Here is a 15,041-nt window from a genome sequence, read left to right as displayed (position 1 = left end):
TTGGAAACAGAATGAACAAACAGTTGGACACCACGCTCTACTGGTTCATCCTATGAGGTTTTCTATTAGACTGTGAACTGTCATTCTGTCAATAACTTGCCATTTCTACAGACATTTTAAGTACAATTAACACAAGAATCCCATAGAAAAATAAATAAAGATTGCATACCACTTCTAAATCAATCTAAACAAACACATCCCTGGGCTACATGCTAGTCCAGGAAAATGAAGGGATATATGCTCAAGTTTAAAAATCAATTTTATTAGGCACAAATCTAAAAAATAGAGGAATATTTAAAATCCTCTATTTTTTAGATTTGTGTCTAATAAAATTGATTTTTAAACTTCAGCATATATCTCTTCATTTCCCTGGATTAGCATGTAGCCCAGGGATCTGATTGTTTAGACATTTTAAGTAGAAATGTTAAAAAATATCAATTTCAAGGATATTTTATTCAAAATTAATAATTGTTTTTTTCTTGGCAGATGACTGTACCAGAAGATCAGATGGACAGGAGATCTTTAAATTGGATGATCTTGAGATCCCACAGGATACAATTGAAGTGAATACCATTACTTCTTCTATGAAACAGGTCCTATCTTCTGATTCATTACCGACTACTAAGGAAAATCAAAATAAAATAAGCATTAAAAAGCAAACTGCTCCTAAAGGAAAGAAGTCATTTTCACATTCAGAAAATGGAAACAGTTTTACCCTCAAAAAGTCTATTCTTAAACATCAAAACATACACACAATGGATAATAGATTTTTTTATTCCAAACATGGAAAATGTTTTAACCAGAAATCAGTTTTTGTTAATCACCAGAGAACCCACAAGGGCGAGAAGCCTTTTTCATGTTCAGAATGTGGGAAATATTTCAACCGGAAAACACCTCTTAATATCCACCAGAGAACCCACACAGGGGAGAAGCCTTTTTCATGTTCAGAATGTGGGAAATGTTGTAACATTAAATCAGATCTGGTTCGTCACCAGAGAACCCACACAGGGGAGAAGCCTTTTTCATGTTCAGAATGTGGGAAATGTTTTAACCTTAAATCAGATCTTGTTAGTCACCAAAGAACCCACACAGGGGAGAAGCCTTTTTCTTGTTCAGAATGTGGGAAATGTTTTAACCAAAAATCAGTTTTGATTAAGCATCAGAGAACTCACACAGGGGAGAAGCCTTTTTCCTGTTCAGAATGTGGGAAATGTTTTACCCAGAAATCAAATCTTGTTAATCACCAAAGAATTCACACAGGGGAGAAGCCTTTTTCATGTTTAGAATGTGGGAAATGTTTTAACCATAAATCACATCTTAATAAACACCAGAGAACCCACACAGGGGAGAAGCCTTTTTCATGTTTAGAATGTGGGAAATGTTTTAACCATAAATCACATCTTAATAAACACCAGAGAACCCACACAGGGGAGAAGCCTTTTTCATGTTCAGAATGTGGGAAATGTTTTAATCGTAAAATCAATCTTGAAAACCACCAGAGAACCCACACAGGGGAGAAGCCTTTTTCATGTTCAGAATGTGGGAAATGTTTTAACCATAAATCATATTTTAATAAACACAAAAGAACTCACACAGGGGAGAAGCCATTTTCATGTTCAGAATGTGGGAAATGTTTTAACCATAAATCAGCTTTGGTAAAGCACCAGAGAACTCACACAGGGGAGAAGCCTTTTTTCTAATCTTTTTTTTTTTTTTTAATCCAATAAATTTTTGAGATTTTTTTTTTTTTACAAAACAAGAAACCGGTACATACAATAATAAAATAACATACCATAGGGATGACATATGCATCTCTCCTATATATCCTTTCAGCTTGCCCATTACCGTCTGATAACTTGCAATTACTATATCTTACAATTAACATTCTACGTTCTTGAAATCTCTTATATAACCATAATATTGTAATAAACATTATAATCCTATACACATATAGGTGTGCTATATTACCCATACCACATGTTAGGGAATTCCAATATACATTACAATGAAACATTAGACCTCGCCAGTCATTGTCTCTCCAGCAATAACCCCCTTGATGGCATTCCAGGTGTATCCAACCATAAGCCCCATATTTTCTCTAATTTATTCATTCAGTTTTGTTTTTTATATACCCCTTTTTCTAATCTGATAATATTATTTACCCTGTTTTTGCGTTCACTAATTTCTGGAGGTGAGGGGTTAATCCATTTGGATGCAATATGTTTCCTAGTTTTAAATAAAATATGTGAAATCCCTATTGACATTGGGTTAAATTCCATATCATCCTCTAATATACCTAATAGGCATTTTTGGGGTCTGGTTGAATATCTATTTTATACACCCTCTTTATAATAGACAGAACTCCTTTCCAGTATTTACCTAACTCCCGGCATTCCCATAGCGGATGTAATAGGCCCGCAGCATCCATTTTACATCCTGGACATTCAGCCGCAGTCCGGTATCCTATGTTACATAGGAATCTAGGCGTCTTATATTTCCTATGTATTAATATGATCTGGGGAAATCTCTGCCCCTCATGTAAAGATAATTGGGGAACCAGTTCTAATACCGCTCTTCATTGATCCTCAGAAATTGGACCTGTATCTCCATCCATTTTTATCTAGCTGGAGAAGGAAATATTTTTAAATAATTATCAAGAAGGACTCAGTAAATATCAGAAATACGACCCTTAGTATTTCCCTTCTCTAATACCAACTTAACAAAAGTATTATTTTCTACCCAAAAGAGCGTCCATCTTGATTGTGCATTAAATGAATGCCGAAACTGTAGATATTTATAGAATTGTTTATTTGTCACCCCAAATTCCCCCTTTAATTGATCAATGGACTTAAGTACCCCTTCACACAATATGTTTTATATCGTATATATTCCTTTATCCACCCAACCCCGGAATCCCTCTAATTTATAGACCTCTGCATATTTATTATTAAACCATATAGGTGTAGATTCATTGCAGTCTCCTATTTCCATTATATCTTTACCCCTATCCCAGACCTTGTAGAGTAGAGCAAGTGTGGGGTATATTGATTTCTTGTGTGCGAGGTCATTCAGTTCCACTATATGAATAGGAATATTCCACGGTGTCCTGAGGTAATTAACCCCTTAATACTATTTGGGTTTGCAGCGCTTTGCCACCCACCCAAATGTTGCAATATAATATATTAGTGCATTAGGAATCGCCAATCCACCAGATTCCTTGTCACTTTGTAGGATATTTTATCCTAGCCGATTTCTTTTTCCAGATAAGACAATGAAACGTGCTATGAATTTTCTGAAAATGGGAATTATGGATCCAAATAGGGGCATTATGCAGAATGTATAAGAGTTGGGGCATCAATGTAATTTTTGATAAGTTCCCTCTTCCTACAGCCAATAATGATAATCTCCACCGCGCATCGATTTTCTACCTTAACGACCATGGGATTTTCTGTTTTTGCATTTTTGTTTTTTGCCCACCTTGTTCCCAGAGCCATAACTTTTTTATGTTTCGGGCAATATGGCCATGTGAGGGCTTTTTTTGGGGGGACAAGTTGTACTTTTGAATAACGCCATTGGTTTTACCATATCGTGTACTGGTAAACGGGAAAAAAAATTCCAAGTGTGGTGAAATTGCAAAAAAAGTGCAATTCCACAGTTGTTTTTATTTTTGTTTGTTTTTTTTACCACGTTCGCTGAATGCTAAAACTGAGCTGCCATTATTATTCTCCAGGTCATTACGAGTTTGTAGACACCAAACATGAATAGGTTCTTTTTTATTTAAGTGGTGAAAAAAATCCAAAGTTTGCTAAAAATAAATAAATAATAATAAAAAAAAGGCGCTATTTTCCAAGACCCTTAGCGTCTCCATTTTTTGGGATATGAGGCCGTGTAAGGGCTGATTTTTTGCACACTGAGCTGATGTTTTTATTGATACTATTTTGGGGTAGATCCGATGTTTTGATCGTCCGTTAATTGCATTTTATTGCAATGTTGCGGCAACCAAAAAAACTTAATTCTGGCGTTTAGAATTTTTTTCTCGTTACGCCGTTTACCGATTGGATTAATTCTTTTTTTATATTGATAGATCTGGCGATTCTGAACGTGGCGATACCAAGTATGTGTATGTGGGTTTTTTTTATTTTATTTTGAATGGGGCGAAAGGGGGGTGATTTAAACTTTTATATATTTTTTTATTTTTTTTAATATTTTTAAAAACATTTTTTTACACTTTTTGCTTACTTCAATAGTCTCCATGGGAGACTAGAAGCAGCACATGCCTCTTGAGAAAGCAGTCGCGAAACGCGCGTCGAGGCCTGTTCTGACGGGAGCAACCAGCCCTCCTCTGTCCCCCTTACAAGCACCATTCTGTACCTTCTTGGGTGAGTCATTTTGGTCATGTTGGTGATATATTATATGATGAATTCAAAGATACATTTCTTACCTAATTGACCTGACCCCCATTTTACTGTTTAGTACTTTCAATGTTTGCTTGTACCACCTTTCCCGCCTTCTCCTTTTTCCCATCTCCTTCCTTTTACCTACTCTCTATCTAAATTTTTCTGGATGGTATCTCTAGGTGAAGTGTCATACCTCAGTCACTGACCTGAGCCCATCCTGTGATGTTAGCGTATCTTCATGGTTCCCCCTAGGACTCCATTCCTTAGGGGACCCACGCCTATTTATAGTTATTTACTTTTGTGCCTATATTTTTTCATCTCAATCTGTGATGTACTGTTTAGGTACCTAGTCCTTTACTTTTCCATGGGTCTAAGGATATGGTGGGATTTATGATCCGCAAGTCTACACATTGTCTTTATATTTTTGATACTGTTTAAAATAATTTTTAATAATAAAGCTTATTTATGCTCATTTGCCCTCTTCGTTTTTTCATAGATTTTTTGAGTAGGCGCTGTTTTGTGGTTATGGGGTGTGAGTGGTATCCCCTCCACACCACCTATCCGTTGTTTTCAAACTGCTGGCCAAAGTGTTTTCTAGAAGCAGCACTTGCCTGATCGGCTCTGCTGCATACAGAGGACGAGCAGATCCCCTGTATGCAGCAGAAATGCTCTCTTGCTATGAGCACCGACCACTGGGCGGCGCTCATAGCAATCTAGAAATGACAACCACAGGGGTCTCCTGAAGACCCCGGGTTTTCATGCCAACCCATCGGTGACCCGCAATCATGAGACGGGGTCACCGATGGGCAGCGCTAATAACGCGCTTCCCGGAAGTGCGAGTTAAATGCCGGTGTCAGAGACTGACAGCGACATTTAACTAGTTGACAGCCGTGAATAGAACGTGATTCTACCCGCGGCTGTTGTGGGCACGTCAGCTGTATAAATCAGCTGACATGTGCCCGGAGCCCGTGCTGAACCGGGGGTCACTACCTTGTGCGTACTATTAAACAGAAGTTTGGAAAGGGGTTAAACTTTTCCAGAAGAAGATATAGATTCAGTGCAATGTAATCCGGAGATCTTATCATTATACTTATACTCGGTATTAGAATTTCTCAACGGTTTGTGTTCGTGTATGTTCTAATATGCTGGAATTAGGGATATCATCAAATGGTAGAATAACCAACTTATCCCAATTAATGGACAGTCCTGACCATTCACCAAACTCTCCAATAATGTTCAGAATAGGAACAATAGTCTTCTGGATATCACCTACTGTACATATATAACTGTTTGTGTATTATACAATCACTGTATTTTATGTAGTGTGGTCTCCCGCTTCTGAGGTGCCACCATGTAACCAATTGCTTGTGAAATAAAGGTTTTTGACCAAACTCATGTTTAGTGTTTCTGCTTTGGGTTTCTGATTATTCCCAAATGATCTGCCATTCATATCCTAGCATAGATAGGTCACCATATTATTGGTACTAGACAATTGTCAGATACGTAGATACTTTCCTTTGGTTTGATATATATTATTTGCTCCGTTCAATTTTTGTTGTGGTAACCCCTTTACCCCCGAACGTGGTTTGCACGTTAATGACCAGGCCAATTTTTACAATTCTGACCGCTGTCACTTTATTATGTAATACCTCTGGAACGCTTCAACGGATCCCACTGATTCTGAGATTATTTTTTCATGACATATTGTATTTCATGATAGTGTTACAATTTCTTCGATATCACTTGAATTACTTTGTGAAAAAATCAGAAATTTTAATTTTCATGCCCTTAAATCAGAGAGATATGTCACACAAAATAGTTAATAAATAACATTTCCCACATGTCTACTTTACATCAGCACAATTTTTGAACCAAAATTTTTTTTTCTTAAAAAGTTATAAGGGTTAAAAGTTGACCAGCGATTTCCCATTTTTCCAACATAATTTGCAAAACCTTTTTTCTTAGGGACCACATCACATTTGACGTGACTTTGAGGAACCTTTATGACAGAAAATACTTTAGACCCAATTTTTTTTATTTTCGCAAGGGTAACAGGAAAAAATGGACCACAAACTTTGTGCACTTTCTTCTGAGCACACCGATACCCCATATGTGGGGGGAAACCACTGTTTGGGCGCACAGCAGGGTTCGGAAGGGAATGTGTATGGCAAGCAATCCCCACGTGTTATTTTTGGCTGTATAGCAGCCGCGAAACATGCAGAGCGGAGACTTGAGCATGTCACCCAAGCACCCGCGATACTCAGAGCATGCCCGAGCACCCGATCCAAACTCAAGTAGCGAGCACTTGTGCTCAACACTAATCACCATATCGTCGTCATTTTTTTTCTTTACTTTTGAAAAAATTCCAAACCTAACACAAACCTAATCCTAACCATAATCCTAACCCTAACACAAACCTAACCCTACTCCGAGGGATCCATTCACTAAAATGAGGCAGCAGAGTTACTCTGACCTCTGTTTAGCGGTATCCTTTTTTTCAGGGGTTCACAAAACTGTGGCTACAGCCACTTTTATGCACATCTAATTAAAAGAGTGACACCGTGGGATCACAGGCCGGAAGGCGTCCATGCTGCCTCCATCTGCCTCATTACAGGGAGTCTTCCGCAGGGGGTTCTGTCTGAATCACGTATTTCAGAGATTTACACAGAAACCCTGGTGTAAGCGCTCAGCGCAGAGAGCAGGATAAATGTGAGACGAGCCTTACTGCAATCTTTGGGAGGCAGAATGAACAAATCAGCAGCAGGTGAAGAATTGATTTTATTTTTTTACGCTGTTCCTCATGCGGTATAAGTGATTAGACGACTTTATTCTTCGGGTCGGTGCGATTTCAGCTATACCAGATTCATATCGGGTTTTTATGATTGACAGCTGTCACTCACTAAAATACGCTTAAAGATTAGTTTTTGAATCGCCATATTTTGATAGCTATAATTTTTCTATATTTTGGCCGACAGAGTCATGTAAGGACTTTTTTTTTGCAGGACGAGTTGACGTCTTTATTGGTATCATTTTCGGGCACGTGACATTTTTTGATCGCTTTCTATTCCGATTTTTTGGAGGCAGAATAAACAAAAACCAACAATTCAGGAATTTTTTTTTAGTTTTTCTTAATGCCTTTCCGCGTGTGGTAAAATTGATAAGGCAGCTTTATTCTTCGGGTCAGTAAATTTACAGCGGTACCACATTTATATAGTTTTTTTAATGTTTTGGCTCTTTTACACAATAAAAACTATTTTATAAAAAAAATTATTTTTTTGCATCGCTATATTCTGAGAGCTATAACTTTTTTATTTTTCAGCTGATGGAGCTGTTTGGTGGCTTGATTTTGGTGGGACAAAATGAAGTTTTCAGCGGTACCATTTTTATTTACATTCGTCTTTTTCTTTGCTTTTTATTTCACTTTTTGGTCGGCGGTATGATTATAAAGCATCGTTTTTTGCTTTGTTTTTTATTTTTACCGTGTTTACTAAAAGGATTAACTAGTGAGACCGTTTTATAGGTCAGGTCGTTCTGGACGTGGCGATACCAAATATGCTTACTTTTATTGTTTTATCTTTGTTTTTGTTTTTCATAATAATATTTATTTATGGGTACAGTGTGTATGTATCACACATATACATATATAAAAATATATTTTTTTTTTTATAATTTTTACAACTTTTTTTTTCTTTTTTTTTACCTTTTTTTTCACTTTTTTACTTAGTCCCACTATGGGACTTTCACTTTCTGCTGTCTGATCGCAGCTATAATGTATAGCAGTGCAGGATCACTGTTATATATTATAACCTGTCAGCTCTGCAGGCACGTTACTTTGATCATGCACTGCGCATGATCAAACTAACTTGCTGGTGTCTGGTGACCCGGATGTCATCATGACATCGGGTCACCATGGCAACTATCGGGACCCTGCGCTGATGGTGCGGGATCTCCGATCCAAGAGCAGACGGGCACCGATCACAGCATTTAGGGGGTTAAAGTGCCAGGAGCAGTGCGGGCAGAATCAGCTGACACCTGGCTGCGATCGCTCCCTCACAGCCTATGTGCGGGCCTGATCGCCATGTCGTAATAATACGTACCTGGTCCATAAGGCTTAGGGCACACGGACGTATTATTACACACGCAGCTGCATGTGTCTCGGCTGATAAACAGCTGTGACACATGCAGGGATTGCCGAACAAACAGGAAATCTCTGCATGTGTCACAGCTGTTTAACAACCGAGACACATGCAGCTGCGGCGCCACTTACAAAGATGCAGAACACACCGCAAATACTTGGCGAGTACCCGAGCCTGCTCGCCAAAAGGGTTAACAATACATGTTTGATCAACACTACTGACAATGTCAGAAAGGGGTTAAAAGCCAAGTAGCGCTCCTTCCCATCCGATCCCTGCTGTGTGCTCAAACAGAAGTGTACAACCACATATGGGGTACTACCACATTCGGGAGAAATTGTAGGGTCCAGTTTCCCCCATTACGCCTCATGTAAGTTATAAATTTGGTGCTAAAACAGTATTTTAGTGGAAACATTTTTGTTTTTTGTTCTCACATCTAAATGTTGTAAAGTTTCATAAATCACTTGCAGGTTAAAAATGGTCAGTGCACTCGTAGATGAATTCATTGAAGGGTCTCTTGTGGGGGGGTTTCTGTTGTTCTCACATGTCGGGGGCTCTACAAATGCGACATGGCATTCTCAATTTATTCCAGACAAATAGTTTGCTTTCCTGTTCTAGCCCAGCCATGTGCCCAAACAGACGTTTTTTACCCCATATAGGGTATCATCGTGTTCAGTAGAAATCGAGTTACAAATTATGGGGTCCGTTTTCTCCTAATATCCATTGTGAAAATTATAAATTTGGGGCTAAAATAACATTTTTGTGAAAGAAATGAAAATTTTCAATATGACGACCTAATGTTATCAAATTCTGTGTAGTACCTGTGGGTTCAAAATTCTCACTATACCCCTGGATAAAATCCTTGAGGTGTGTAGTCTCCAAAATGGGGTAACTTGTGCTTGTGGGGGGTTTCTGCTCTTTGGGCGCCCTGCAAATTCGACATGATGCCCACAATTTATTTCACCCAAATTTGTGTTCCAAAATTCAAATAGGGCTCCTTCCCTTCCAAACAGAGGTTTCTGACCACATATGGGGGTATCAGTGCGTTTAGAAGAAACTGAATAACAAACTTTGGGGTCCATTTTATCATGCTATCCCCTGTAAAGTGAAAAAGTGGGGCTAAAGCAACATTTTAGAAGCAAGATTTAAATTTATAGTTTTTAATTCCACTTTGCATTAAATCCTGTGTAGCACCTGAAGGGTTAAAAAAGTTTCCTGACAGCAATTTTGAAGCATTTGAGGGGTGTGGTTTTTAAAATGGTATCACTTTCGGGGAGTTTCAGATAAATAAGCCCCTCAAAGTCCATTTATATCTAAATAGATCCTTAAAGAAACATGTTTTGGAAATTTCTTGAAAATATTAGAAATTGCTGCTAAACCTTTAACCCTTCTAATATCCCAACAAAATAAAATGACATTTGCAAAATGATTCAGATGTAAAGTAGACATATGGGAAATGTTATGTATTAATTATTTAGTACAGCAGGACTAACTGGTTTAAGGATATAAATATTGAACGTTTGAACATTTTCAAAATTGTCGCCAAAATTCGGATATTTTCACAAATAAATGCAAAAAATATGGACTTAAATTTACCATTAACATAAAGTAAAATGTGTCACGAAAAACTCAGAATCACGGATAAGTTGAAGCATTCCAGAGTTATTACCACTTAAAGTGACGCTGTTCACATTTAAAAAATTCTGCCTGGTCATTAAGGTGAAAATTGTCTCGGGCGCTAAGAGGATAAATGTTTTAGATTCATGGGCGTATTCACAAGCCTTGCAGCGGTGCGCTCCACATTTATAGAAGCCAGTCAGATCAAGCCATGATTGCTGAAAGAATTTATTGGGATTATCACTGGAAGAAAGACTTTGGGATAAAATACCACTTTGAAGATTTCATTAATAAAAGTAATGCTAAAATTAGCAAAGCAGAAGAGAAAATCATGGAAATTATACAACGAAAACTAGAACATGATTCCCATGATTACTCCACAGATCAAGTTTATGAGTGGGGAAGGTGGGACAAAACCAGCAAATCCCCTAGATCCATCCTCAGAAATCATAAATATAGTTCCAATATGCATCGTACATCTAACAAGGTCACCTTTAATTCCTCTGACCCAGATACCTCAGCTGGAGCAACAGAGGACTCCGACCTGGAGTCTATTCAGGAGCCAAAAAACTCCTATTACAAGAGAAACAAACAAGAAAAACAGCACACGAGAAAAGGAAACACCAACCGAAACAAAAAGGCAAAGAAATACCATCTCAGGAACCTTCACTAGGACACTGTGATGTCATCAACCCCTTTATGACGTGGTCAGTAATAATACGTCCCTGTGCCCTGGGCCTTATGGACCAGATACATACTATTATGTACAGGCGATTGCACCCGCACAGAGGCTGTGCGGACATCATTGCCGTCGGGTGTCAACTGATTCTGACAGCTGACACCTGGTACTCAGTGCCAAGAGTGGTCCCGCACTGTTCCCAGCACATTAAACCACGAAATGCTGTGACTGAAGTAGATCGTAGCACTTCGGGAGAAGGGAGAGGAAAAACAGCCCTTCTTACCTTGGATTGGAGACACCGTGATGTCATCGCGGGGTCTCGATCGTTGCCATGGTGACCCGATTTCGTCATGACAACATCCGGGTGATCAGATACTTGCAAGCTAGTTTGATCATGCATAGTGCATGGTCAAACTAGCTTGTGTCTGCAGGGCTGACAGGTTACAAGGTATAACAGTGATCCTGCACTGCTATATCTTACTAGCTATTGAACCCATTCTACGCCCAGGTGGCGAGCATTTTTATTGGTATATGGTCTCCCATGCTGGTATGTGCTGCTCCCCTCCTGGTATTTGTGCTGCCCCCATCCTGTCCCCACCATCCTATCCTGGTATGCATGGCACCCCTCATCCCCATCCTGGGATGCATGGCACCCCTCACCCCCAATCCTGGTATGCATGGCACCCCTCATCCCCATCCTGGGATGCATGGCACCCCTCACCCCCAATCCTGGGATGCATGGCACCCCTCACCCCCAATCCTGGTATGCATGGCACCCCTCACCTCCAATCCTGGTATACATAGCACCTCTCACCCCCAATCCTGGTATGCATGGCATCCCTCACCCCCAATCCTAGTATGCATGGCATCCCTCACCCCCAATCCTGGTATACGTGGCACCCTTCATCCCCAATCCTGGTATGCGTGGCACCTCTCATCCCCAATCCTGGTATGTGTGGTACTTCTCATCCCTATCCTGGTATGCATGGTACCCCATCCCTCATCCCTATCCTGGTATGCATGGCACCCCTCACCCACATCCTGGTATGCATGGCACCCCTCATCCCAAACCTGGTATGCATGGCCCCTCATCCAAATCCTGGTATGCATGGCCCCTCATCCAAATCCTGGTATGCATGGCACTCCTCATCCCTATCCTGGTATGCATGGCCCCTCTCATCCCCAATCCCGGTATGCATGGCACCCCTCATCCCCAATCCTGGTATGCATGGCACCCCTCATGCCCAATCCCGGTATGCATGGCACCCCTCATCCCCAATCCTGGTATGCATGGAACCCCTCATCCCCAATCCTGGTATGCGTGGCACCCCTCATCCCCAATCCTGGTATGCGTGGCACCCCTCATCCCCAATCCTGGTATGCGTGGCACCCCTCATCCCCAATCCTGGTATGTGTGGTACCCCTCTCCCCCCAATCCTGGTATGCATGGTCCCCTCACCCCCCAATCTTGGTATGCTTGGTCCCCTCACCCCACAATCCTGGTATGTGTGGCCACCTCATCCCTTTCACACTGTACACACATACAAAAAAAATAAACAGTTATACTCACCTTTCTTCTCTGTGCTCCAGCGCTGCTGCGTCCTGTTCTGCTGGAGGCCGGGGGAGGAGTGCGGCGCCGGAGCACCGCACTGTCTGGCGTCATTTTTATGAAGACACACTGCAAATGTGTCTTCAGTAAAATGGCGCCGGATAACGCTATGCGCATGCGCTTATCCGACGCCTCACTCCTGCCCCGGTCTACGGCAAAGAGAGGCGCCGCGGCAACGCTCCTCCTGGTCAGGTAAGTATGTAAGTATAGCGTCGGAGATCGCGGTACGCGTTCAGTTTCTACGCATACCGCGATCTCCGGCGCCATATACTCTTACCTGTAACGGCTCCATGCATGCTTCTGTCTGGAGCCAGACTGCGCGTCACGCATGCGCAGTCTATCAAGGCTTCAGACAGAGACATGCATCCCCGGTTATATTATAGGTAACTGCGATCAGACTGTAGAAAGTGAAAGTCCTACAGTGGGACAAAGTAAAGAAGTAAAAAAAAAAGTTGAAAAAAATATTTTTTTAAAAATAAAAATATATATTGTACTTATAAATTAATATTATGAAAAAAAAAATAAAATAAACGACACATATTTGGTATCGCTCTGACTTCCTGGCGCCTGCGCACAAGATTCTTCCAGTCCAATGAACATAGACGGCAGGAAGAAGTGCGCCTTGGGTAAAAGGAGAAGTGCGCAGGCGCGGGATTTGGCCGCGGCAACAGCACGTCACAAGGCACTGACGTGCAGGGGAGGGGGGAAACATTGTAATTCACGCAGGAGGCGGGATTTCTTGCGGGCCTGGGGACAGGAACGCATCAAACTTGTAGGAATAAAAAAAAACATTTCATAGCAACAAGACCTCTATATGGGATATACAGGTAGGTGTAGATTTACACTTATATCACCTGTATGCCCATATTAGAGGTCAGATAAGTGCCAGGGGTGACAGATTCCCTGTAACTTATCTACTACAGCCTCATCTGACGACCGACACAGACTCGTCATATGGTGAGAACTTTGTACCCACTTACAATTTCAATCTTTTTTGTGCACAATTGTGATGTCAACAAATTCATCAGGAATATCCCTCTTAGAAATCATTCTGACAATGATCGAATTAATGTACATTGTGGTGAATTGAATCCAGAAAACGCCTTCAGGTCATTACGCTTTACGGAGCAACTTTCACTGTTCTGCTTGGAAAAAGAAAATACTCATAACAGTACTGCTGATAATCTCATCAAGATGTCATCAATGTACCAAATCCAAATTTATATCCAGTACAAAAACGCAAAATCAGCTATGGATCAATTACAAAATAAGAGAATCAGAGCTGAAGACGCTTTCTGAAAAGTTCCAAGATGGATGAATTTATACAAGCAATATCCAACCCAGTTTACAGTGCGCCTTACAACAACTCCGAACCAAGAACAACTTATCAAAATCTCAGACATAGGAGGATCAGTGGTTGTCACGGATAAAAGGATTATGTGAACTGGGTTGAAGATATGCTGTTTGACAATAATGTGTACAGGCGTTTATCAGGTAATCCAACTCAGTCTGTTAAAACTAAACTTTTTACTTTGTTGGAACAAGGTTTCAGTTTAGGGTTTTTTTCAAAGAAAGAAATGGAGTATCTCAAAATAGAAAATCCTGTCATGCCAATATTGTATGCTCTGCCCAAAACCCACAAAGAAATAAATCCTTCCCCCATGAGACCAATCGTGTCTGGCATTGGCTCTCTGGAGGAGTGGGTTGACCGGCTCTTCCAGCCCCTCGTCCAGAGGGCACCTGGTTTCCTTCAGGATAGTAATGACATGTTGCAGGCCATGAGTGGAATCACACGGCAAACAAATTTTTCTTGGATAGTCTCAGATGTGGTCTCACTGTATACATCGATCCCCCACAAAATAGCTCTTCATGCTCTAAATTTTCACTTTTCACATGAAAAAACACAGTAATTTCTCAGCAGATTTACAATTATTTGTTTTGGATGTTGAACATTTGCTCATAAAAAAAAATATTTTTTGTTTAATGAAACATATTTCATGTAAATCAATGGAGTTTCAATGGGGGCAAAATACTCCCCCTATTTAGCAAACTTAGTTATGAGCTGGTGGGAGGAGTCGTATGTATACAGCGTGGACAATCCATATAGAGACTTTATATGGTGGTATGGCAGATACATCGATGATATGATCATCATATGGAATTCTGATGTATCTGCTGTACAAAATTTGATTATTTCAATTGCAACCATTTAACTTAAGGTTTACTTTCCATCAAGAATGGACACACACAGATTTTTTAGATTTAAATCTGGTTGGCATTAAGAAATCTCAATCGTTTCATCTCACCCTATTTTCCAAGCAGCTTTGTTCGCCTGGGAAAAGCTTTCTAATCTTAAAAGAAATAAAAATAATTCTAACAACTCTACGAACTTCCCTCTTTCGCTTATCGCAGCAATATATAAACACCCGTTCCCCCAACATTGGTCATCCATCGGTATAAACAAAATTAAAGACATTTATGACGGTACTAACTTTATCCCCTTCATAGAACTTAAATCTAAATTTAAATTGGCATCAAGTGATTTCCTTTATTACTCAATGACAAAAGATCTGATTATGCTATTTCTCTCTAATAAAAGATCATTA

At 40.1% G+C, this 15,041-nt stretch overlaps 1 protein-coding gene across 1 annotated transcript in view; it reads left to right on the top strand.

Annotated features, from left to right (window-relative positions):
- LOC141225671 (uncharacterized) overlaps positions 1-5,721 on the top strand; it is a 130,173-nt gene extending 124,452 nt beyond the window's left edge. Inside the window, exon 8 of the mRNA XM_073667077.1 lies at positions 811-5,721. Within this exon, the coding sequence (XP_073523178.1) occupies positions 811-1,700 (890 nt within the window). The 3' untranslated portion in view covers positions 1,701-5,721. The remainder of the gene's footprint in view (positions 1-810) is intronic.
- The last annotated feature ends 9,320 nt before the right edge of the window (positions 5,722-15,041 follow it).

The sequence above is a fragment of the Phyllobates terribilis genome, unplaced genomic scaffold (assembly GCF_046119375.1).
Source record: "Phyllobates terribilis strain yellow unplaced genomic scaffold, ASM4611937v1 Scaffold_411__1_contigs__length_1673714, whole genome shotgun sequence".
NCBI lineage: Eukaryota > Metazoa > Chordata > Amphibia > Anura > Dendrobatidae > Phyllobates > Phyllobates terribilis.
Note: the sequence above shows the minus strand (reverse complement) of the source record. Positions and strands in the feature narration are given on the sequence as shown.